Source organism: Vulpes lagopus, chromosome 10, assembly GCF_018345385.1.
Source record: "Vulpes lagopus strain Blue_001 chromosome 10, ASM1834538v1, whole genome shotgun sequence".
NCBI lineage: Eukaryota > Metazoa > Chordata > Mammalia > Carnivora > Canidae > Vulpes > Vulpes lagopus.
This window is the reverse complement of record NC_054833.1, coordinates 76,262,877-76,288,662: the sequence shown is the minus strand read 5'-3', so window position 1 is coordinate 76,288,662 and position 25,786 is coordinate 76,262,877. Positions and strand designations below refer to the sequence as shown.

Below are 25,786 nucleotides of genomic sequence, written 5' to 3'. Positions count from 1 at the left end.
CTGAGCAATTTCCTTACCCCACTCTGGGTCTCAGTTTTCTAATTAGTAAAATGGTGGTGAGTCATATTCCAAAAATACCTCCCACCTTAACTCTCTAGGAACTGTGCTGATATATCCTAGCCAAATTCTCCAGTCTTATCTCAGAGCCTACAGACTGATCAACTTGTAAATGAGACTCAAGTGAGCCCATTATTCTAAATCTGTAACTACCCCAAAGTGCTAAGAGCAGACTAGGAAAGTCAGGACAGGAAAGTCTTTTAAAAAGAAATCAAATAGGGCTAATAGACCATCATCTATTTTCTATTTTGGTGTATTCTAACTAGAAATTTCCATATATAGATAAAAATAAGCTTTATATCTTAGGGTTCAATAGTAAACATTATTATTATTATCATTATTATTATTATTATTTTAGTAAACCTTATTTTTAAGAAAGATACTAATTACATGACTCTGGTAGATTCAAGTTAAATAAATAAAAGGAACCCACACTTAAAATAGCAACATGGCTGTACCATTTCTGGAGTGTCCCGCCTAGAAAACTTCTGGCAAAGGATCTTGACTGTTGGTAACTGTAGAGGGACTTCATGCCTCAAGAAAAGGCGGCTAAGTTGGGATTGGAGAAGAAATCCTGAAGAGATAGGATCCAGGGTCGTCAGCTCTTTCTGAAGTTTTTCTAGTAAGCCAGCATTCAAGGGGCATGATCTGAGTTCTCTTCTGACCAGGGCAAGAAGAAAAGCATCTTCTCTTGTTCCACTTGGCCTCTGGCCAAAATCCTGACAAAAGAGCAATAGCAACAATAAATTAACATGGTTCTAAAATAAAAAGGCTGAAGGCCAATGCAAGAAAACAGAAGCCAAGTGGCATCCACTTTCAGGTCTACCCTAGAGCAGGACAGGTTGATAACACCCCGAGGCAAGTGTTCAATCTGGGTGTATTTATTAGTTTGCAATGGCTTGGGACCATTGCCTTCAGGAGAAGAAAAGAAGCAAATCATTTCAGAGCGTATACTCTGTGAGGAGGCTCCCTGAGTTATAAAAGTTATATCACAGGTCTTCTGTAAATATTTTTTTAATTATAAGGGAATTTAGAATGCCAACTCTTAGAGACTCATTGGATCTCTTAGAGACCCATTGGAGCTGGAAGAAGGTAGGAGGAAGATGAGAAGTTCAGTTGAGACATTTGCAGTATGCCTGTGAGTTACCAGGGAGCTTCTTGAGGCTGATTGGATGTATGGCCTCTGATGTCCTCCAATCCATCCTCGAACTGTCTCATTATCTGCTCCACATTAAAATCTACAGGCATCAAATAATACCCATCATCCACAATAGAAAACAAGTCCAGTCTTAGTACATGTACCTCAGGTTGGTCAGAGCTGCCCCTTGGCATCCGTTCCAAGGACCAGTCTCTTATGTTTCTCCTGGGGAGACCATGGATATAGGACAGAGACTGGTCTCCAGTTGGTACCGAGCTGCAATAGACATTTGCCTGGCTGGGAATCTTAAAGAAACAAAGACAAATGGTAGTAAGGATCAGAAGGGGAGAGGGAAATGAATGAGGAAAGAAGAGGGAATATGAATAAGGAACCAATCTCTTAAAACACATTCCCAGTTCCAAGTGACTTCAGCCCATATAGTCATTGAATCATTCAGTCCCCAAAGAAGAAAGCCTGCCTCAACATCAATCTCAGCATTATTCAATTAACATGTCTGACAAATATATTAACAATAAAACAATGCTGCGTCATTTATGTGAGAAAGAAGGTGTCTGTGACAGACAAAGGAAGAATAGGTATAACATAAGGTATTTATAGGCAAATGTAGAATCCTATTAGAGATAAGGGTATCTTTAGGCTGTTTTATTTTTATTTTTTTAAGTAAGCTCCATGCCCAATATGGGGCCTGAATTTACAACCTTGAGATTAAGAGTTACATGTTGTACTGACTGAGCCAGCCAGGCACCCCCTTAGGCTGTTTTAATTAGCCGATTGAGGAAGGGCAACAAAGGTAACTGTGAGTTTTGTCAAGAACGGAGTAAGATAGATTAAAAAGCCCAGCGTGTTATATCCTAAGAGCAATGTTATTAAAGGTTACCATAGACTAAATGATGGAACAAAGGTCAATGATGAAGTATCATTGCCTCTTGCAATAGAGTATGGTATATTAATAATGTTTTTTTTTAATTTTCCATATTTTATGATGTTTTGACATCTTGGATAGCATTGCTGGCTGAAAGAGACTGCCCTTCCCAGGGTTAACTAATTTCTCTCAAAGCAAATATCCCCTGCCCAAAATCAACACAGTCCAGGTACTGGACAACTAGGGACAGCCCCTGAGCCATTTATTCAAAATTGCCAGTCCTAAACTGTTTACCCTACTCTGCCTTGCCTTTCCTGTGGAGACCCCACTAATGCTTGTAGACTGTGCTTTCTGCTCACTTCTACCTCCTGACTGAGCATAGAACATCCCCATGTGTTCCTATGTGGTGTGGCTTGCCCCCTTTTCAAGGAAATTTTAACCCCTTTTCATGGATATTTTAAGAAACTATTCTTTCAAAAGCAGTTGTCACTCTGTTTTCTTGTCATACCAGATAAAAATAACATTTGGGGTACAAATCGAGATACATGGGTATTTTTAATATCCGATCATGGAAAGGAGACAATTAACAAAATGATTCATTGAAAATGGAATGTCTGCCCTCAATTGATGGTTATGTGAAATAACCTGTCAGTATGAATAGCAACCTACAGGTGCTTTATAGTTATGAAGTATTTCAAAGAAAAATCAAGAGGCTCTCTAGAGTGGGAAGAGTGAGCAGGAGAGAGTTCTAGAATAAGCATAAAGACAGCAAGATATTTATTGGGCACATACTCTGTACAAGGCACCATACGGATGCTTTGTTTATAACATTCGGTTTAATCTTTACAATGACCCTATAAAGCAGGTAGTGTTAGCACCCTTCTATATTTTGAAAGCCAAGGCTTTCAGAAGCTTAGTAAGCTTATATTACCTAGAAGTAATATAAATTATGAAATACTTATGGCTTGCTTAACCTGGGCCAGGCAGGGTGATGGGCCCTACAGTGAACAAAACAGATTTGGCTCCTGCTCTCACAGGGTTTGCAGATGGAGAGGGCCACAGCAAGCACTTGTGACAGAATGATACAGAGTAGAGAGGGTCACTGTCAGAACTGTCCATAGGTCCACTCAACCTGGACTTGGTGGGCCAGATACAGAAGCAATGACCTTGAAGTCTAGGCTTGAAAGATGAGTTCGATTTGGATATGGAGAGGCTAATGAGTAGAGGGAGAAGAGAAGAAGGAAGAGCCCAGGAAAGAAAGCTGCGTATTGAAAACCTCAAAGGTACACACAGGCTCTGAAGAGAGAGATGGATGCTTCCAGAGCATAGTTTAAGTTTTGAGAAAAGCAAAAGATAAGGCAGTAGAGAGAGATAGGAGAAAGGGGGTGAACCCTCAAGTCGTATCAGCCTCTGTGCTTTCTCCTGAGGGCCATGGGGAAATGTTTTCAGCAGAGCCAGGACTAGGTCAGAAGTGTCCAAAATTTACCCTCAAGTAAATTGTGCAGGTACGACTTGAACCCTGCTTTTTACCACTACCCCAGGAGGAGACAGATTCCACATTCATTCAGTCCACAGAGCCGATTCATCCTATGGAATATTTGGCTAGGCATTTCAGGTGTTTCCTAGAACATTTTCTTAGAACAATATATTTCTTTGGAAATTACTTACAATTAAAACATTTCCATTGGCAGCCACACATACATATTTTTCTGCCTCTGAGAATTGCTACATGTCTATATTATAGTTTTCTGAAGCTGCATTTATCAATACTTCATCATCCCAATGGAGTCAAGGAGGGGTGTCCCTTTCCTCATTTAAATACCAAAGTTTATTGAGCACCTTTATTTTTAGCACTACAGATACAGGTGAACAAGGCAGGTATGATTCTTGCCCTCATAGATCTTTCAGCCTAAGCATCACAGAATAAATTTTATAGCCTTTACTCCCAGGACTGCTGTGAGCAATGACTATTCTAATGTATTTAAACATTTTGTAAACTTCAAAAGTTTGTTACTTGCTGTATATCTCCAATAGAGTGTGAACTCTGTGTGGGCCAGAATTGTTTTGTATCCTGCTTACTCCCAGCACCTAAGAAGGGTGCCAGATTGGAAGAACAAATAGAGAAACACAATGTCAGAATGGTGATGATGGCTTGTGCAGGCCCAGCCTATGCGGGGCTTCCGGATTTCTCTCTTCACTGACATCAATCACCCTGGGCTGTTGTTTTTCAAAACAGTGTATCCACAAAGTGTCAAAGAAGATAAAATGGAATCATCATGTTTCTGACTTCAGGAGTTGCCAGAGTATCTATAAAAGTTCCTGTAACATTTGCTTTACTTTGAATCACAAAATAGTGCTTGTGGATGACACAATAGCCTGAAATGAGTTTGGGGCAGAAGACTAGTTTTGTGATATTTACCTAGAGGAATTGTTACAAGTGATGCACAGAAATGTAACACAGATTTAGTAATCCTTCTTGAGGTGTTGGAAACTTGCAAGTGTTGGGAGTATAAACAAGTCTTTTTTAAAAGATAGCTTATAAATTATTTTTAAAGTGGTGATATTGTGGAATCCATGAACACTTCCCTCCAAGACAAGTGAACACAACAAATTGTCTTAATATTGTGCAATGCATAGCTGGGGATTGGGAGAAAATCTGCAGAGATGGCATCAAATGCAAATTTGAAAAGTTCTGTTTCTTCAACATTTTAGACCAAGGTGTTGATGTGTTCTAGAAAGCTGTTAAATGGCTCAAAAAGGGATGCTAGTGATAATAAATACGATGAGAAAGATGCATATAAAAAGCTTGATAGGATTTCTCAAGAAATGTAGAATTGAGAAAAAAAAACAGTATTTCCAAATTAATAGATTTAACATGTGATGTTAATATATACTTTAAATCAAAAGAGTAAAGTATTAGAACTAATCATTTGAGTATTTTAGTTATATTTGTAAAAATCTTTATTTTCTTTACATTTTCACTTGTGATTAAATTATGGAAAACTTAAAGCATAGGCACATGTACCCAGGATAGTATAATGGAACTCCATATACTCATCACCAAGCTGTAATTATCAACTCAACTGACATTCTTGTTTTATTTATATCTACATCACCCGCCACCAGAAATGAAGTGAACCACAGATGGTGTATTATTTCATCCATATTTTTTCAGTATGCATCTATAAAGCAGTGGTTTTCAAAGTGTGGTCCTTGGACCAGAAGCCTCAGCATCACCTAGAAATGTATTAGGAATGTGAATTCTTGAGACCCAGCCTAAACCCACTGAATGAGAATTTCTGCGTGTGGGGTCCAGAAATCTGTTTTGTTTTATTTTTTTAAAGGTTTTATTTATTGAGAGACACACAGAGAGGCAGAGACACAGGCAGAGACACAGGCAGAGGGAGAAGCAGGCTCCCTGGCAGGAGCCTGATATGGGACTCTACCCCCGGGGATCACGCCCTGAGCCAAAGGCAGACACTCAATCACTGAGCCACCCAGGTGCCCCCAGAAATCTGTTTTAGTAAGCCCTCCAGTACTCGTAGTGCATGCTAAAGTTTGATAACTACCTTAAGGATAACAACTCTTTGAAAATATAACTATGATAACATTTTAATACTTTCAAAAATGTGATTCCTTAACATCATCAAATATTACAAATATTGTTATTCAGCAATAGATAACTAAAGCAGACTTATTTTGTTTTTGAGTTTAGGAATTGATTTTTTTGATTTTTAAATTTGTTTTATATTTCTGTAAAATGTTTATGCGGTTCCAAGGCCAAATCTACAAAAAAGATTTATTTGGAGATGAGTTGTTTCCATTCTTGATCCTTCCAACATTTTCCCTTTATCCAAATAGATAACCATGTTTTAAAAATCCTTTTTATTAATTCCTTCATTTTAAAAAAAACATAAGCAATAGAGAGATGATAGATGATAGATAGATAGATAGATAGATAGATAGATGCCTCAAAGCAGAACCTACATACTTTTCTTCACTTTGCTTTCATTTAATTAATGATATATTTAGTTAGATTACTCCATACAATGATAGTGATCTTAACATTCTGTATATATTGTGATAGTCTTCGTACCCTTTTACAGTTTTAAAGTTTTTATAGGGCAGCCCCAGGTGGCTCAGCGGTTTAATGCCACCTTCAGTCCAGGGTGTGATCCTGGAGACCCGGGATCGAGTCCCACGTCAGGCTCCCTGCATGGAGCCTGCTTCTCCCTCTGCCTGTGTCTCTGCCTCTCTCTCTCTCTCTCTCTCTCTCTCTCTCTCTCCCTCCGTCTCTCTGTCTCTCATGAATAAATAAATAAAATATTTTTTTTAAAAATAAAGCTTTTCTAATACTCTGTATGGATGTACTGTAATTTATTCAACCAGTCCCTTATGGATGGGAATTTAGGTTGTTTATAGTTTTGTTTTATTTTTTTTTTAATAACAAGTAATGCTGCAATGAGCACTTCCTGCATAAATCTTCTAACATTTTTTTCCAGTGTACCTTTGTGATAGTTTTCTGAAAGTGAGATTTTTTTTCATGTCAACAAATAAGTGCATATGTAGTTTTGCTAATTATTGTCAATTTCCTGCCAAAACGGTTCTACTTTAAACATCCTCTACCTTCCAACAGAGTATGTTGTCAATTTTCTGGACTTTTGCCAATGTAATTGTGAGAAATTATATCTCAGGGTGGTATTAATTTATATTCCTTTTATTAAGAGCAATGCTATATTTTTTGATATGCTTAAGGACCATTTATATTTGTCTTTCTATGAACCATCCCTATGTTTTTTGCCCATTTTTTCTAATAGTTTACTGCCTTTTTTTCTTTCTTCTTTCTGATAGAAGATTCTATATGTTAGGGATATATTTATCTATGATATAAATTACAGATTTTTCCCCTCAATTTGTTGGGTATATATGTACACTTTGCACACAATGATTCTGGCTACATATATATAGTCAAAATCATCACTTTTTTTCTTATGGTATCTGGATTTTGAGTCACAGTTGAGAAAATTTCCTCATCTCAGATTACAGAAGATTTTCTTGCACCATTTCCTTGCACTATTGTGTAGGTTTATTTTTTTACATTTCAACCTCTGATATCCATTTGGAATGTATTTCAGTGTACATTTTATGTATGTACAATATACGAGAGGCCCAATTTAAAATTTTCTCTGTGGCTCTCCAATAATATCAGCATTACTAATTAAAAAGTCCATCTTTTTTCCTACTAATTTGCAATATCATCTTTATTATATACAAAATGCCATTAGGTCTGTTTCTTGATATTTCTTTTCAATTCCGTTAGTCTCCTATCCATGTGCCAAAATCACATTATTTTAGATATAGAGATTCTGTATCTGCTAATGCTACACCCACTGCTCTTCTATCCATGACTATTCTTTCTAGTTTGTTATTTTAAATTAACACATCAATTTGACTAGTTCCAAAAATCTAATACCATTCTTGTTGGAATCATGTTATCCTCAGGGAGGATTGATATCATGATGTTAACTTTCTTTCATGACGTTTTTTTATTGTGGTAAAACACATATAACAAAATTTATTATCGTAACCATTTCTGAGAGCATAGTTCAGTGATACTAAGTACATTCATATTCTTATGCAGCCATCTGCACATCCATCCCCATGGCTCTTTTCATCACACCAAACTAAACGTCTATAACCACTAAATGTTATCCATCTATTCCCTCCTCCCCCAAGTCCTTGGGGCCACTATCCCTCTTTCTGTTGTTATGATCATACACTATTTGTCTTTTCATGGCAGCCCTGTTTTACTTAGTAAATGTCCTCAAGGTTCATCCATTTTATATCATATGTCAGAATTACCTTCCTTTTTAAGGCTGGAATAATATTCTATCATATGCATATGCCCCAGATTTTGCTTGTCCACTTACCTCTTGTTGGACATTTGGGTTGCTTCTCCATTTGGGCAACTGTGAATCATGCTGCTATGAGCATGGGTGTACAAATGTCTCCTTGAGTCCCTCCTTTCAATTCTTTTGAGCATATATCCACAAATGGAATAGGTGGAGAATATGGTTATTCTGTTTCTAATTTTTAAATACTTTTGAGAAACTGCCACACTGTTTTCCACAGTGGCTGTACCACTTTACATACCAACAGTGCATAGAGTTTCCAATTATTCCATATCCTTTCTAATAGTTGTTGCTTTCTGTTTTTTGTCTTTGTTTGTAGCTATCCTCCTGGATGTGAAGTGGTATCTCATGGTAGTTTTTATTTGCATTGTCCTAGTGATGTTAAATATCTTTTCAGGTGCTTATCGTCCATCTAAAAATCTTCTTTAAAGAAATGTCTATTCAGGTCCTTGCCCATTTTTGAATCAGATTGCTTGTTTTTTTGTTGTTGAGTTTTTTAGTTCTTTATGTATTCTGGATCAGATATGTGATTTTTCAATATTTTGTCCCATTCCGTAGATTACCTTTTTATAATCAGTTGTGTATTGTGGCACACAACATTTTTTTAAAGTTGCATTAAGCCTAATTAGTCAATTATTTATTTTGGTGCCTATGCTTTTGGGGTCATATCCAAGAAGTCATTGTCAGATCCAATCTGAAGACTTTGCCTTATTTTTTTAGTTTTAGGGGTTTTTTTGTTGTTGTTATTTTATAGTTTTAGATCTTATATTTAAGTCATGGATCCATTTTCAGCTAATTTTTGTATATGGTATTAGGAAAGGGTCCAACTGCATATTTTGGCATGTGGATATCCAATTTTTCCAGTGCCATTTCTTGAAAAGACCACCTTTTCCCCATTGAACATCTTGGTACCCTTGCTTAAAAAAAATCATTTGACCATATATGTGAGGATTTACTGTGGACCCCTATTCTATCCTATTGGTCTCTATGTCTGTCATTATGCCAGTACCCTATTGTTTTTATTATTTTACCTTTGTACTACCTTCTTTTTCAGATTTACTTTGGATTTCAGGATTCCTTGAGATTCCATATGAATTTTAGGATGGATTTTTATATTTCTGCAAAAAAAATATTATTGGGATTTTGATAGAGATTGATGACATTAACTTTTTCTATGTATAAGAACGTACTATACCTCCATTGTTCAAATCTACTCTTGTGTCTTTTAGGAGAGTTTGTAATATTTTTTCCTCATAAAGATTTGAACATTTCTAGTTAAATTTGACTGCATTTGATTTATTTACTTATTAGCTAATTTAGTTATGATTTTATTTGGTATTATAAATGCTGCCTTCCATTTTACTAGTCTTTGTTTATAGATGTGAAGGCCACTGATTTATGTATATTGATATAACCATGTTTGGCCAAATTCTCCTAGTGGTTTAGTAGTTTCTTCATAAGCTGTTTTGAAATTTTATATGTATAATCTTCCATCTGAAAATAATTTTTCCTCTTCCTTTCTAATTATTATGCCTATAATTGCTTTCTTCTGTTTAATTACATTGGCCAATGCCTCCAACATAATATTAAAAACCAGTGGAAATGATAGATATCCTTGAATTTTTCCAGACTCTAGTGTGAAAGCCTCTAGTGTTTATCCATTAAATAGGATGTTGGCTTTGGGTTAATATATAAAGAGAAGCATTTTGGAAAAAAAAAGTGAACAAGGAAATTCTTATTCTCAGGAAAATTTACAGACTTGTGTAAGGAGAAAAGGAAGTCTATTTTTTATTTATAGAAGATATATTCACTTATTTATAAGATTTATTTGCAAGAAATTTCATTATAAATTATGTGTTTATGAGAGGCATTATATAGTACATGCTTTTTAAAAAAGATTTATTTACTTATTTGAGACAGAGAGAGAGAATGTGAGCAGGGGGAGGTGCAAAGCAAGAGGGAGAAAGAGAGAGAATCTTCACACAGACTTCCTGCTGAGTGCAGAGCCTGATGCAGGGCTTGATCCCAGGACCCTGAGATCAAGACCTGAGCTGAAACCAATAATCTATTTCTTACCTGACTGAGGCACCCAGGCACCACAATGTATGCATTTTTCTGAATGTTGCCCTTTAGGAAGCAAAAAAATCTAAAATATTTCAGTGATTGCCAGCACTCCAAAGCTCAACTCTACTCAACAAAACAGTGTTTCTTGGTATTTAATTCCTCTCTCTTTAGTGAAAGTTTTAATTTTTCTCCTAAGGATGGAGTCCAATAATGAAACAGATATTGAGAAACACTGGTATGGTGGATCCAGACTACTTAGGTTCACATTCTAGACCCACCAATACTCGACCGGTTCTATGAGCTTTGGTAACTTACTTCCATGTCACTATGTCTCAGTTTTCTCACCTATAAAATGGAGATATTAGCACCTACTTCACACCATTGCTTTTTAATTTTTTAATTATTTTTTTATTTGAGTGTAATTGACACACAATGTTAAATTAGAGGAAACAACTGTTTTTAATAGTGTAACAACATCTGCTATAGGGATATGCACAGATTGATTTACACTTACCTCAATTTTGGTAATCAGACAATGATGCTTCTTAGTAGACTTGACCTAAGTTGAGACCCTAGTGTAATTAGGAGTTAAATGAAGATAGAGGGAAATTTTCATACTAAGGGAATAGCATGGGCAAACCATAGAAGATAAAATGAAACAGAATTCTATTTGGGAAATGTAAGTTGTTTAGGGAAAGATGGGCATGGGAAAGAAGTAGAGAGTGGATAGAAGTGAGTTAGAATGGCAATGAAGGAATTTGCCTTTTATACTGGAGTAAGGGGGGATTAAACAATGTTTTTAAGTATTTTAAGCAGTGGCTACACTTGAGTACTTTTGAAGTTCTTCCTAAAAGAGACAGAATATATATCCTTGCCCCAGTGGTATTGTGCTTTGGCTTGTGGCTTGCCTTGGCCAATGGGATGGATGTTAGTGAATATGACACATGCAAAGACTTAAAATGTACTTGTGGTTGAGTCTGTCCTCTTGAAATGTTTCCATTGCCATAAGAAGAACTTGCTTTGAGGATCCCACTGGATTCAGAACAATAAGAAAAACACAGAGCAGACCTGAACCAAATCTACCAACTGGAGCCAAGCCTAGAAAAGTTTAATTTAAAAAAAAAAGCAAAAGATATCTTAACTCATATCCACAGATGTGAGCACAAATGATTATTGTTATAATCCGCTGAGTGCTGGGGTGATTTGTTGCACAGCAGTATTATTATAATAGCTGACCAAGACAGGGAGACATAGAAAAGGATAGCCAGTTTGAGGATAATTAAAAATCACTGTGCTGAAGTACATGGTGGTCTAACTAGGATGATGGCAGAGGAAGCAGAAGGCATTTTTGAGAATTATAGAGGGTAGAGTTTAAAGGGCTCTGTGATATTAGACTTAGAGAGAGAAAGGGGGAAAGTGTGCCCAGGTTTCTTGCTGGTATAATTGTGAGAATTGTGGGATTGTTCAGTGAGACACAGACCACAGAAAAAGAACAGGATCAAAGGTTCTGTTTTGAACCTGGTGAATCTACCAATGCACAGCCAAGTGGAAATGTCCTTGACGGCTGTCTATTCACCTACAAAATGAGGACGACATCATGTGCTTCTACCTACCTCACAAGACTACTGTGTGGAACAAATAAGATAAAACACACAAAAGCACTTTGAAAAGAACACATTACCAATCAACTATGATAATTATTAAAATTAAAGCACTAACACTTTCATTTTCATGCTGCCAGATGCAAAAAACTCACTCTAATTTTATTTTTGAAACCGTGCTACTGAGTTTGTAGCTAGTCACACATTCTTTTTTATTTTCTGAGAGAAGGCAGAGCTGATGCCTCTGAGAAATAATACAAATGATATTTGTATTTTCAAAGACACATAAGGAACAGAATTTGGAGAAAAAAGATTCTTGGGTTACTGTTGATAAGAGTCAGACTCTTGACTTGTGAGACCTCAAACTAATCACTTAAGTTCTCTGGGCCTCCCATTCTTTGTTTCTGAAGTGAAGGTTTGTACTTGTTGATTTTTAAGATATCTTGCTATTCTCAGATACATGAAACCCTAGGTTTTCATAGCATTTTCAGCTCTACTTACCTCCTACTAACTAATGATACTCTTCAAATTTGATTTGTAATTTAGAAAAGAGTTTCACACTTGCCTGTCCTCACCCACGTTAGCTCAGTCTTTATCAGCAACTTTTCTTTTGGAGCAAATTCAGGCAGTCCAGATTGCCTGTTACATCCCAGGCAGGAAAGCTTATTTTCATCTATGTGTGAGGAAGAAGGATCTAGAAGGAGTTCTGATTGGTTTGCTTCTTTCACTGAAGCAAAATTCCATTTACCACTTAGTCAAGGTGGTAATGAGGGTCTCTGTATCAGGCAACTGTGGCTGCCATCTGGCAGGCCAGCACCATACACTCGGCAGACAGAACCAATTAGTCAGGCCCCACACCTCCCAGGAGGCCTTGCTGTATTTGGTGGCTGGGTGTCAGCTCTGCTGAGTCTCCTACAAGAAACCTCATTGAGTTCTGGGAGGGGAAGGGCAAATCATCTCCTTCTGGCACTACAGGGCTAGCAAAGAATCCAGATCTTGGAGGCATAAGAACAGCTTACTCAAGGAACATTCTGCCTATGATAATGGTAATGAAAAATCTATACCAGAAATGGACAGCTTGATGTGGTAGAGGAAGTATCAAGAAACAAATGTCCATTTATAAGAGAAAAACTAGAAATGACTTCAATGCCCATCAGTCAGGGATTAGTTAAATGAGCCATGTTATATCCATCCAAAGGAATGAATATTATTGGTGATGGAAGACCTAGGACTTGGGCTTTAATTATGGCTCTGCCACTGCTCAGCCTTATGACAAGGGCAAAGCACTTGATCTTGCTTTTTAGTTCCTTCATCTATGAACTGAGACAACAAGAGTTCCTACCTCATTGGGTGCTTGGGAGTAGTAAGCTAGTTAATATATATAAAGAACTTAGAACAGTGCCCAGCACATAGTAAAAGCTATTTAAGAGTTTGTCCTGAGTGTGAATTCATTAGAGCCATTCAAGTGATGCTTAGGATGAATTTTTTGAATACATGGTAAAAATTCGTAGTATGAAATGAATCAAGCAGAATAACAATATATATATAATGATTCTCATTCTATATCTATGCATGGAGAAAAAAAGAGAAAGAAATATATATTATAATTTTTCTTTCATTGAGTTTTCTTATATTCTCCATCTGCCAAAATTGTACATGAGTATGCAATACCTTATAATGAAAAAGATGATTTTAAGAAAAAAAAGGAAGAAAAGACTAGAGGAGAAAAACTGGATAAACATCTTATCTCTACACTTAAGAGTGACTTCAATTTTCTGAGCCTCAGCTTTATCATCTATACCATAGTGATTAAAAAAACACTGATACCTACCGTAGAGTGTTAATTCCAAGGAGCAAATGATAAAATTTACCAGAAAGTAATCAGTCAATAATAAAGGGTCTTATAACTATAATATTATTACCAAAGTCATCTTGCAAAGTAATAACAAATACATCAATGACAGAGTCAAAATTACATAAAATCTCAGAGGTCTTTAGAAGTTCAAAATGAATCATTTCACCTCTTCAGATGTGCTATGTCCTGCCCCAAACTTAAATTCAAGAACTACTTATACGACAGTCAAAAGAGGGGCACCTGGGTGGCTCAGTCAGTTAAGCATCTCTCTTTGGTTCAGGTCATGATTCCAGGATCCTGTGATGAAGCCCAGTGTCAGGCTCCCTGCTCAAGAGGGGAGTCAGCTTCTTCCTCTACCTCTATCCCTTCCCCCACTTGGGCACTCTCTCTCCCTCTCAAATAAATAAGTAAAATCTTAACAACAACAACAACAACAAAAAGTCAAAAAAACACATTGACTGAGGATTAGAAGGCTCAAGTTGCAGTGTAGGCTGTGTCATTGACATTTTGGGCAAGTCACTTTTGTTTCTGGACCCATGTTCAGTTAGACCTTGCAGAGTATGGTCTGAAGTCCCCTAGTAAACCATTAGCCACTTTAAATTATAAGCTTTGCAGGGTTCTTATGAGCAAAAGATCACAAATCCATAGGCTTTTATTTTCTCAGATGACTAAAGACTAGTTGGTGTCTGAGTGTTTTAGTAAGGGCTATTAAAATTATAAACTAAAAATAGTTATGTTAGAGTTTATTGCAGACTCTAATTCAGTATTCTACTAAAATATTTGGCTGTCACTTAATGCTTGGCAGCACTGCAAAACTCCTACTCTATGTATCCATCTAATTGCAATTTCAGCAATTTTTGGAAATGATACTTTGTTATCAATGAATCCTTAGTTTTGTCTTGATTTGGATCCAGTTTTCAATTACTGCTATTCTTGTGTTTTAATTACAAATTACTAATCACATAGATTCATCATTATCAAGTTAGTTTGTTGTGAATTGTTTGGTTGATTCTTAAGAGTACATTGATGTATATTTCTACCAAGATTTTTGGCTGATAATTTTTTGGTATGTAGACATGGTTGCACCAGATTTTGAAAATAAATGATTCCTGTAATGTTACAGCAGACAGACCTTTCTCTTGCACCATAACCCAAATTTGCATGTACATTTACCTGTATCACTATATGAGTATCACTGAGTTAGCCACCAATAGAGTTAGTTGGCCAACTCAATTGGTGATCAACCAGGATGCAATATACAAAATGACCTAAAAATGTAGTTTCAAATTAAAAAAATGAATTCCAAGCCTACCTTATGCAAAATATATTAATTACCTTTAGTATAAAAGTGTGTGGGTGTGAATCTGTTTCAAACTAATTCTGAATTTTCTTAGTCAATTACCAAGAAAAGCTTGGATATTTGTCACTCACTTTGCCATCCAGAAATCTGTTACTGCGTGCTCCTGCTAGAAATTTTTGGTTGTTCTCTGGGTGCTTGCTTTCTTCCTTATCATCCAGGTCATGATTGATTTGATGATCAGTAGGATTAGTAGGAGTTGGGGAGTCTCTGCTTATCTGCCTTGCACCACCAATCATGGATTTCTGGAGTACTGTTTGAGTTTCTGCCTTCAAATTCTCATTTTCCTTGCTGTGAAGAAACAGTTTTGCACTTTGTTACTCATAGGGCAGACTCTGCATACACGAGGCTGGTATAAGAAGCAGAAGGTGTTAGTCTGGTGGTGTGAACAGTGGTAACTCAGCATGGCGGAATGAAGGGGTAAACATTGATTAACTGTGTGTGGATCATTTACCATAGAGAGACTGTGTTACTATCTTCTCAGAGTTTAACTTCTCCCACCCTCTTCCTCATGTTCATAAAAAGAATCTATCCATCTGCTCCTATACCCTTAATGTAAGTAATGGGAGTGTCAAAAATGAACCCCACAGTTTATCACATATCTTACTGACAAATCTAATGGGTATTTTCAGTGTTTGCAACTAGAAGAAGAAGAATTCCAGTCCAGGGGGTTTGCTAGCTCCAGTCCTGCTCTGTGTCTCTCCTTAGGTGCTTCCTCCTGTGGCTTCTCTTTAATCTTGGTAGTTCTCCATTTAAGTTTAATCTTAAACAGAGAAAAGAAAAGGAAAAAAAGAAACTGTAGGAATGATTCAGAAAATGGAAATAATAAAAATTTAAAAAGACTCAACCTTGTTTAACAACTAAAGACTCACAAATCAAAACAATTATATAAGACATCACTTTAAATTTAGGAAACTTCTTTAAAAGTAAGAAAGTCAAATGCTAATGGCCATATAAATAGATATAATTCATATAGTGGGTGAACTGATAAAACATATGAAGAGTCAGTCAGGAAGCTGCAATGGTTTAACCTATTAATTCAATATTTAAGATTGTGTATTATGGGGAAAAATGGAGAAGAAGAAAAATTTTAAATTCTCAGTATTGAGTAATAGGTGAATATGCTGAGTATTCCATTCTATGTTCATATGATAGGATTTATAAAGCTATGAAAATAGGAATGAAATTTAATGACACAAGAACATATCTGGTTATACAAATAAGTGAAAAATAATTATCTTACATATGTGAAATGCATGTGCATAATATATGTGCTTGTGTGGTAAAGTACAGAGTTTATCTAAAAAGAAATATGCTAGAAATAAGCAGCGTCTCTGGGAGACACTTCACTTTGCTTCCAAGACCTTACACTCCTGGTTTCCCTTCTACCTTATGAGAAGTTCTTCTAAATCTCCCTTACTCTTCTTCCCTCTGTACATGTAGGTGTTCCAGTGGATGCCAGACTGAAGCGGGATGGGGAAAGAGGCGGCCAAGAAACCGAATACAGAAGTATAAAGACCTCTGTGAAGAGGTTTGGCTGCAAGATAGGAGAGAGAGGAGTTGGTGACTGGAGTGCAATGTAGGTTTCAGATGGGGCTTTATGATAATCGTGTGGGGACTTTAACACATTAAATGCCAGTGGTGAAGAGCCCATTGAGCCAGGGGGAAAAAGAGGATATTATTGATGAAATATGATGAACCCTAACAAAGTGAGATGGGGTATCATTGGGAGAACAGAGATAGAAATGAAACCTCAGGGTAGTACAGTAGGGAGAGAGGTGAGGATGTAGGCAAATTTATTTGTACATTTGGTGACGGTTTGACTTTTCTCTTTGATATATAAGGTATGCCTACCTGTTGGCTCTCAAGCAGGAAGGCCTAGGGAAGGAAGTGGCAGATGGCTTGAGATAACCGCTATAAAGAGTGGAAAAGAGCTGATCACAACAAGAAGAAGGATCAGCTGGGTACAACCAGGTAGCCATGAAGATTGGAGACCACAGTTTTATGGCTTCAATCTGAGAGGATGTATATTCTTTTCTGAGATTTCCTAGGAGTCCTCGTGGAGATGGAGAGAGTGGGGCTCATTCAGGGCTGGGATTTTCCAGATAGTATGGTTGAATGATAACACAACAGAATGGGAATGTGAGAACAATAGTGTATATTTAACAAATAATTCTTCCAGTTAGAGAAGACATAGGACATATGATCCCCAACCTAAAGAAATTTAACTTAATTTGGCTGTCCAAAAATAACACAAATAATAAAGTTAACAACTGGTATAAACTTGCTTCTAGGAGTCAGATTGATAGCTTCTACGTAGTGGTTACCTTTTTAGGGAGGTGTAGAGCCCAGAAGGGAACACTAGGGCCTTCCATGGTATCCATACTATTCTGTTTTGTTTTGTTTTGTTTTTTTATCTTGGAGTTTGTTACAAGGGTGTATCACGTTTGTGAAAATTCAGTGAGACCATATATATATATATATCATGTGGGCTTTTATGTGTGTATGTATGATAGATAGATACATTATATTTCTATAACATGTTCAAAGAAATGAGTTTAATTTATGAAACATACCCAATTAGTATATAAATCAATGTCACGTGAATGTTACAAAGAATCAGTGCTGTTGAAGTTCATAAGAAAGAGAAAAGAACTATGATTTGTAATGGTTGCAAAAATAACATTACTGAGCATTTAACTACATGACAGTCATGTTATAGCCATTCACATACATCAATCTTCAGAGCAGCCCTATAGGTCAGTGCTTGTATTATTTTCATTAGGACAAAGGAATTAAGATTCAAAGAGTTTATGTGATATGTCCACTTGTACATGGTTTTCCAGTAGTAGAACCGGAATTTCAACTTAAGTAGGCCTGATTGCACTTAGAAGCCTACTTACTTCCAGCAGGGTCAGGAGAGAATCCATGGACGTTTACACTAGGTGAGGAGCAGAAAGAGGAGGAAAGTGCAGATTTAAAGGCAAAAATGGGTTCGGGACAGAGTTAACTCCTCTGGCTGAACACAATCAGCTTTGCTTTAATCACTTTCAAAATCCTTTTGTGGGCAGTCTCAGGACAGAATTGCCTGAGAAACGTGGAATGTATCTGCCTGCCTGTTAAAACAGTCACAAGTAGAAGTAAAACCAAAAATAACCTGTTAAATCTGTTCAAAGTGAAAGCTGTTTTAAAAAAAAAAAAAAACATACATAGCACTTTAAAATTACCATGAAAATGACTCCCCAGCTGAGAAACGGCATGTGCCTGTTAGCGCAAACAATTTGTCAACACACACTGGTTGTTATGCTGTTCACAAACTCACAGCTCTTTCTTCTAGACTTGTGTACTATCTACCTGAAGTACTGAAAATAGAAGTTTGCCATTTCGAAAGAAGAAAGAAAGATGCCACCAACACTGTCTTGGAAGCAAGGCACAACCAGTTTCTTCATACGTTCTTCCAACCTCAGCTGCTGCTCTCAGGGACGCTGTGAGGAGTTTAGTGTCATCCTGGAACTACAGCAATTAGGGAGGATTACGGTATTGCTGGATGATAAATAAATGAGGTGAAAACTGTTCAGTTGTTCACTGTCACACTGGGCTTTTCCTGCAAACCAGCCCGACAGTGCCACCCTCTACTAGAGCTGAGTCTCGAGGTTAGAGGGAAACATTGCAAGGGCGTCTGATAGCATCCTCTGCCCAAAGCAGTGCGGAGACCTCCCATCGGCCCACCTCCCATGTAACTCCAGCTCACCAGATCTCACATTTGATTTGGATTACACCCCTGCCGAGAACATCAAATCTCAAATGGAGGACCCAGGGGGGCTCAGCAGAAAGGTCACCAGATGCCATCTTAAAGGTCTGCCAGCCTTGGCAGAGACTCAGTGCCACCAATTTCCAACTGTGCGCCATCTAACAGGGCTCCAACCCTCTGGAGAAGACAGTCCTGAGTGTGCCAACTCAGTGAATGGGGATCTAATTTCAGTAAATGAAAGCATGTTCTTATTTGGAAGTCATAGCAGATAATCATCAACACAACCAGACTTTCCTTTTTTAAAAAGACAACAACAAAATAAAAATATAAAATGGGACTGGGGAGGGGGGTGCAGCTGAAACTCTCACTAAACTCCATGGGGAAGCTGAAATGTGAAGTCTGTGCTAATGTAGCAAATGTTATTGTGACGAAGTGTGAGGGTTTTTTTTTTTTTCCTTCTTCTTTCTCTCCTTTTTTTTTTTTTTAAATGCCAGAGAGCCATGCCTCGTATTATTATCATAGAAAGTTAGTCTTCAGAAAGATTTTTAAAGTGCTGAACTCCTAAAACTATGCCCGAATCATATCTTTGTCATTGGAATTATGAGCTAACATTTTAAATGCTTATATGTCTCAGATACCACATACACATTTATATAAATTCTTTCATGTTATCCTAATAATCCTGAAAAATAGGTATGATTATCACTATTGTGCAGATGAAAAAATGATGATCAGGAAGGTTAAGTACATTATTCAGGCCATCTTGCAAACAGAAATCTTAGACTCATGGCCAGATCTACATGGCTCTAAAGCATATACCCCTTCTTCCACATTACTCCTCACTTTTATGCCCATATGTACAAAATGTTTAAAACAATAGTATTTTTATTCTCTTTTAAAGTGTTAATAAAAAAGAACATATATAAAGGCATCTTGTCTGGGTTATTTAATATACAAAATTAGTAACCCACCCAATCAACAATTGTTCTTTGTATGATGTACTTTTAGCTTTTAGAAAATGATATCCCAACACACCTACTCTTCTGCATCCTTCTTTCTCCACTTATATGCATTTCTACAGCATGAGAAACATATTTATACCATGGTGGATGTTTTCTTTTATCTGACTTGTCTTTCAGCTATGCATTACTACCTCATTGGTCCGTGTTATATTGGGCATCCAATGGGCTGTTTTGTCTTTAAATTTATGAAAAATAGTGTGATAACTGAAAAAATAGAGTATGCATAAAGAATATCATAGAGGAATTTCAAACCAAATTTGCTTAAGGAAAAGGTAGAAATGATTCCATGAAGGTGATGGCTGAGAGAAAGAGGCTAGAAAGCAACCAAAAGCATTTGTTTGAGGTCTTGAGGGATTGCAATCTTGGAGACACAAAGTTGACCAAAAAGAGTTTTTTTTTTTTTTTTAAGATTTTATTTATTCATGAGAGACAGAGAGGCAGAGACACAGGCAGAGCGAGAAGCAATGCTCCCTGTGGGGGGACTAATGCAGGACTCAATCCCAGAACCCTGGGATCATGACCTGGGCCAAAGGCAGACGCTCAACCACTAAATCACCCAGGTGCCTCAGAGTTGACCAAAATGGAAACTGTGCTCCAAATTATAAGCAGAGAGTGCAGGTTTCCAGAGGCAAAACCCAGAAGATTACATAACTTGTTGTGAAGGAATTATGACTGGTACTGAGAGAGTTAAACTAAGACACAGTGGCTCTTTAGTTGGTAGATAATACATGTTATCTGTTTCAGTCTAAAGCAGGAGGATGGGGATCCCTGGGTGGCGCAACGGTTTGGCGCCTGCCTTTGGCCCAGGGCGTGATCCTGGAGACCCGGGATCGAATCCCACATCGGGCTCCCGGTGCATGGAGCCTGCTTCTTCCTCAGCCTGTGTCTCTGCCTCTCTCTCTCTCTCTCTGTGACTATCATAAATAAATTAAAAAAAAAAAAAAAAAGCAGGAGGATGTGTCCCAGGAGGTGGTGGAGGCGCACTGTTTAGTTGCAACTGACAAAAGTCAAAAGTCCATGGTGTTTCAAATATTGAAACAGGAGACAGTGTACAGGCCTTGCTTCCTCAATATCCTCCCCTTCCTGTTTTGAGTGATTCTCTTAGAAATGCTTACTTCATTTTGGAATGTTCTTTCACAAAGGAACTACATATAAAATGAAGAATACCCCAGATTGGATGAAGTGCTTGTGTTGGGAGAAAATGACAGTGATTTCTAACCTTTGAACTTCAGACCACCTAAGGTGGGTGATAATCATGCAGGGTGCTGGATAATAAAACACAAACTTGGAGAACACTGAGCTCATTGAATTGGAATTTCTGAAAACAGGACGAGAAAATTTGTATCCTTAGCAAACGTCAGATGATTTCTAGGGACACTAAAGTTTGAGAAACAGCAGCATAGAGAGTGAAAAAGAAAGTCATTTTCATAATTGTGCCAAATCTGTGCATAGTTATAAGCAGTATAGTATAGTGGTTGAGGAGATGAGCTATCTGTTCCATGGACCTGATTTTGAACTCTAGCTGCAGATGTGATTTGACTTTGGCACGTTATTTCACATCTCTAATTTTCAGTTTCTTATCTGTGGGGTTAGAAAAATAATCCTTATCAAAATAAGATGTATGAAATATTTACCACTGAACCTGGTTTTCAGTCCACCCTTGACAAATGGTAATTTTGTGTTAGCCATAAGGTAGAGTACTATCTCCTTTTTAAACACCTCCCTCATCACCCGAGTACAGAAGGGATGCATTCATTTGGAACCTCAGAACTTTCTTTATAGGCAAAACTAAAGTTCAAAAGATCACAGTTTTATAGTACACAAGAACTGAGAAAAATTTCTTTAAATAGGTAAAAAGAGATCATGTAATCTAACTGACCACCTTGCAATTTACTAGTAGCAGTGAATACAAGTTCTAGAAATCACCCACTTAAAAAAATAAAGCAGATGAATTAGTATCAAAATCTGCTCTGATTAAGCAGAATTCTTCAGAATTACTTTTTAAAATTTTACAGAAAAAAAAAACAAACAAACCCAAAGCATTGTCTCATCATGATGTCCTCAAGTGGATTTCACCCAGGAGTTTTGCAGACTGTGCTGCTTTTAAATCTTTGAGCCAGCCTTTATCAGCTTGAAATTTAATGTCCTTTGCACTGCCTTCTAGCCTGTTTTGCTTTTGCAAGTCTAAGCAAAGTGATTGTGCAACTGGCTCACCTTTCCCCCAATTATCTCAGCACTTTGAGGCACAGTTTCTGAGCCAGGACTTCTGTCCATATTGTGAGAGGATGCAGCACAAACAGTTCTCTCTCTGGACCATCCTCTGGGTACATCCACGTGGTCTATAGGAATGAGGAGTAATAATTCTGGCTATGTCATTTTGTTTAATTAGGTTGAACTAAATCAGGGTATCAGGAGATCGTAGATTTAAAAAGTGTACCATAGGGAAGGAGGAGAGGGATGAATAGATGGAGCACAGGATTTTTAGGGCAATATCATACGGAAAATACTCTGTATGATATTATGATAACAGATACATGTCATTATACATTTATCCAAACTCTTAGACTATAAGACACCAAGGGTGAACCCTAATGTAAACTATAGACTTGAGATGATTATGCTGTGTCATGTGAGTTCATCAACTGTAACAAATGTATTGTTTTGGTGGAGGATGTAGATAATGGGGGAGACCCTGAATAAGTGTGGGGCAGGGGGCGGATGTGGCACCTCTGTACCTTCCTCTCGATTTTGCTGTGAATGTCAAACTACTCTAAAAAATTTAAGTTCTAAAAAAAAAGTGTACTATACAAATATAAATCCGTGCTTTCTCAAAATTATAAGTGGTTAAACTCAAGGTGGCAAGGTATTACATGACCTCTTTATAGAAAATTTCCAGATAGGCACACAAGAACTTGTTTTGTTTTGCTTTTAAACCAAACTAGGATTATATTATTTTATAATCTCTTAAAAGAATTTCCAGTCCACGGTATAATGCAGATATTGTTACACATCGATACTTCTATCTCTGTGAGGGCATCTGAAATGTCTAAAGAGTATTTCACTGCATGCATGTACAAGAGTTTATTTAACTAGTCCTATATTGTGGAACATTTACTGTTCCCCAATTTCTACTAAATTAAATATTGCTGCCCTACTGGATGTGTTCCTTTGCTGCTAGCTCCTTGCCTTCTTCCTCACCCTAGGAAGCTGCTCTGTGTGGAGTAATGATCTGCTCTCAAGCCTTCTGATTGTGGCTGGTTTGGGCCAAAGCATAGCCCTGGCAGGAGATGGCTCTGTCCCTACAACATTGCCCTAAGCTCCTTGTGTTTCTTGCTCAGAGGTCACTACATGTCCCAAGGTGCCCTGAGCGGCAGAGTTTTCCCTCCTCAGTGACATTCCCCTCTTCCCATTTCTGCAGACTGAGGGCTGGTCACACTTTGCCTCTGCTAGTGGTTCGTGCACCACACCTTGGATTTCTCTTACTCTTCTAAACAAACCCTTTTCGAATCATCCTAATCTGAATTATGTAAACTGTTTTCTACTGGACCCGGGCTTGTACATTATTATGTAAATTTCTGAGATCAAACCATATATCCATCTATAATTGTTTCTACAGAATTGATTCATAGAGATCTTATGCCAAAAATATATACACTTTTTAAAAGTTTTTATTTAAATTTTAGTTAATTAAAATATTGATTTCAGTTGTTTCTACGGAATTGATTCATAGATACAGAGCTTATGCAAAGTACATACACTTTTTTAAAGGTTTTATTTAAATTCTAGCTAGTTAACATATTGGCTTCAGGAGTAGAATTTAGGGATTCATCACTTACATATAACACCCAGTTATATCACCATAAAGTACGTGCACTTTTAAGGTTTATGATAAGTATACTTAAAAACCAATACCAAAAAAAAACAAAAAACAAAAACCCAATACCATATGAGTACTCTTTTTTCTAAATCCTTGTCAACCCTGGATATTTCCATTATAAAAAATATTTCTAAGTTTTATTGGTAAAAATAATGCCTCGTTGCTGATTAATTTTTTTAGTACCATTCAGACTGAATCTCCCCCACCCTCATCAGACACATATTTAGTGTTTATTTTTATTTCTTCTTTTTTGACTTTCCCGTCTATATCTTCTACTGTTTTATGAAACTGGGCTGTTTGTCCTTTTCTTATCGATTTGCAGGAGCTCTTTATACAGTAACAGGTTTAATTTTTCTCCTGTTATGTATGTTGTAAATAGTGTTTTGCCTTTCCCGTTTACTTTTTATTCTATTTTTTAATATAGAATTTCAAATGGTAAAGTAACAACTTTTAACTCATAGCCACAATATTTAGAATTGATAGGCACCTATTCTTTTTTATAACACTGCTTTCACATAATGCCATATACTCTTACTGAAAGTTTTATGCTTATGCTTTGTGCTAGAGGCATAGGTCTAAAGTAGTATCTCATGCTTCTTTATACTCCTCACAGTGCCAATAATAATAATAATAATAATAATAGTAATAAACAACCCATTGTAGGAGATTAATAAACAGCTTCCTATAGTAAAAAAGACATGAGAGAAGTATGATTTTAACATAATATGCCATCGCTTTGAACTTGTGAAAGTAGACATAATAGTGTGTGCTCTGATGTTGCTCTGCTTTAAGGAAAGACTGAGTTAATGGATATTAAGGTGTGTAGATTACATAGCAAGCAAAGCAAAAGACAAAGATAAGGTATTCTGGTCAGTTATTTCTTTTTTATGAAGAGTAAGTAGGGTACTTGAATTCTTAAATCACAGTTTTATCCAGGTTTTACATAGAGACTATAACTGGTCATTGCTACAATCTCCTGCATGGATTACCATAATGACTCCCTAAATGGTGTTCTCTTTTTTACCCATGTCTTTCCAATTTATCCTCCACAGAGTAGTCAGAACCATTCTTTAGAAAGAATTTTTGATTGTGACTTCTGGTGCTCGCAACTTTCCAATCCCTTTCCATTTTACGTAGAACAAATCCTAAGTTCCTACCATGGCCCACGGGGCCAGTGATGGCCTCTGGTGGTCTCTCTCACCTCATTTCCTATCCCTCTTCCCCTTGTTCCTCTACTACACCATCATTGGCTTCCTTGCCCCACCCTAAATATGCCAGGAGGCTTTCTATTTGCTGTTCCCTCTGCCCACAATGCTCTTTCCTCAGGGATTTGCATGGTTTATGCTCTGGGCATCTTCGGAAGTGCCAGGATCGTGGTGAACACCTGTGGTGTAATTGGTACACCCTGAACCTCCTGGGCAGGATAGCAGTAGTGACGTGGGTGCCCTGATCTTTGGGTACTATACTGGAAAGCCATGTTCTGTCACTCCTTATGAAGTGTGCATAAGGCAGCCTTACACAAAAAAATCTGCTTGGGCTCCAGGTGGTCAATTTAGGTGCTGTTTGTAGCAGGTGCTGTGTCTAGCAGTTGCCGGGAGAGCCAGATGTCTAATATTTGGAGAGCTGTGGGAAGTTGCAGCCTCTTCTTTTGAGACAGGAGCAGGAAAAAGAAACTAGAACTACTAGTTTTATGGAAAGTTGGAGTCTGGCGAGCCACAGCCACCAGGATAAAGTTGGGCCAACCCCAGCCAGCTCACTGCTAACTAACCATGGATAATTCTCACTGGAGAATTCTGGCTCATGTCTCAGTTCAAATGCCGCTTGCTCAAACAGACCTTCTGGGAACACCCTCTGTGACCCATTACACCCTTAGGACCTTCCTCTATTTTTCCTCATGGCATTATGCTCACTTGAACAGTCATTACTCAGATGCTTGCCATGTGTCTCCCATCGTTAGAAATTTAGGTATACTGCTGTATTCTCAAGGCTTGACACTCACTAAGTACTCATTAATGTTGTGGAAAGGATGTCGATGGAATTCCATATATGCATTAATTTCTAAAACTGTTAAAATTAGCACTTTTTAAAAGTTCAAGAAAGGAAAAAAATAATGTATTAAGAAGAAGGGGTTTGGGGTATCAAAAATGACAGAAGATGCGCTCCAAGGTAATCATGTGGGGAAATACCAAAACTTTATACTTCTAAGCTATAAATATCAACACACATTATTACAAATATTTGCTACCCTTTCCCATAAAAGTTTGCAGCC

General features: G+C 37.3%; 1 protein-coding gene across 1 annotated transcript in view; it reads right to left on the bottom strand.

Annotated features, from left to right (window-relative positions):
• The window catches only part of C10H1orf87 (chromosome 10 C1orf87 homolog), a 77,314-nt gene that overhangs the window by 46,044 nt on the left and 5,484 nt on the right, over positions 1-25,786 (bottom strand). The window contains exons 2-4 of the mRNA XM_041773024.1: positions 14,942-15,158; positions 1,360-1,500; positions 516-776 (exon numbers count right to left, since the gene is read on the bottom strand). Coding sequence (XP_041628958.1) covers positions 516-776; positions 1,360-1,500; positions 14,942-15,158 — 619 coding nt within the window. The remainder of the gene's footprint in view (positions 1-515; positions 777-1,359; positions 1,501-14,941; positions 15,159-25,786) is intronic.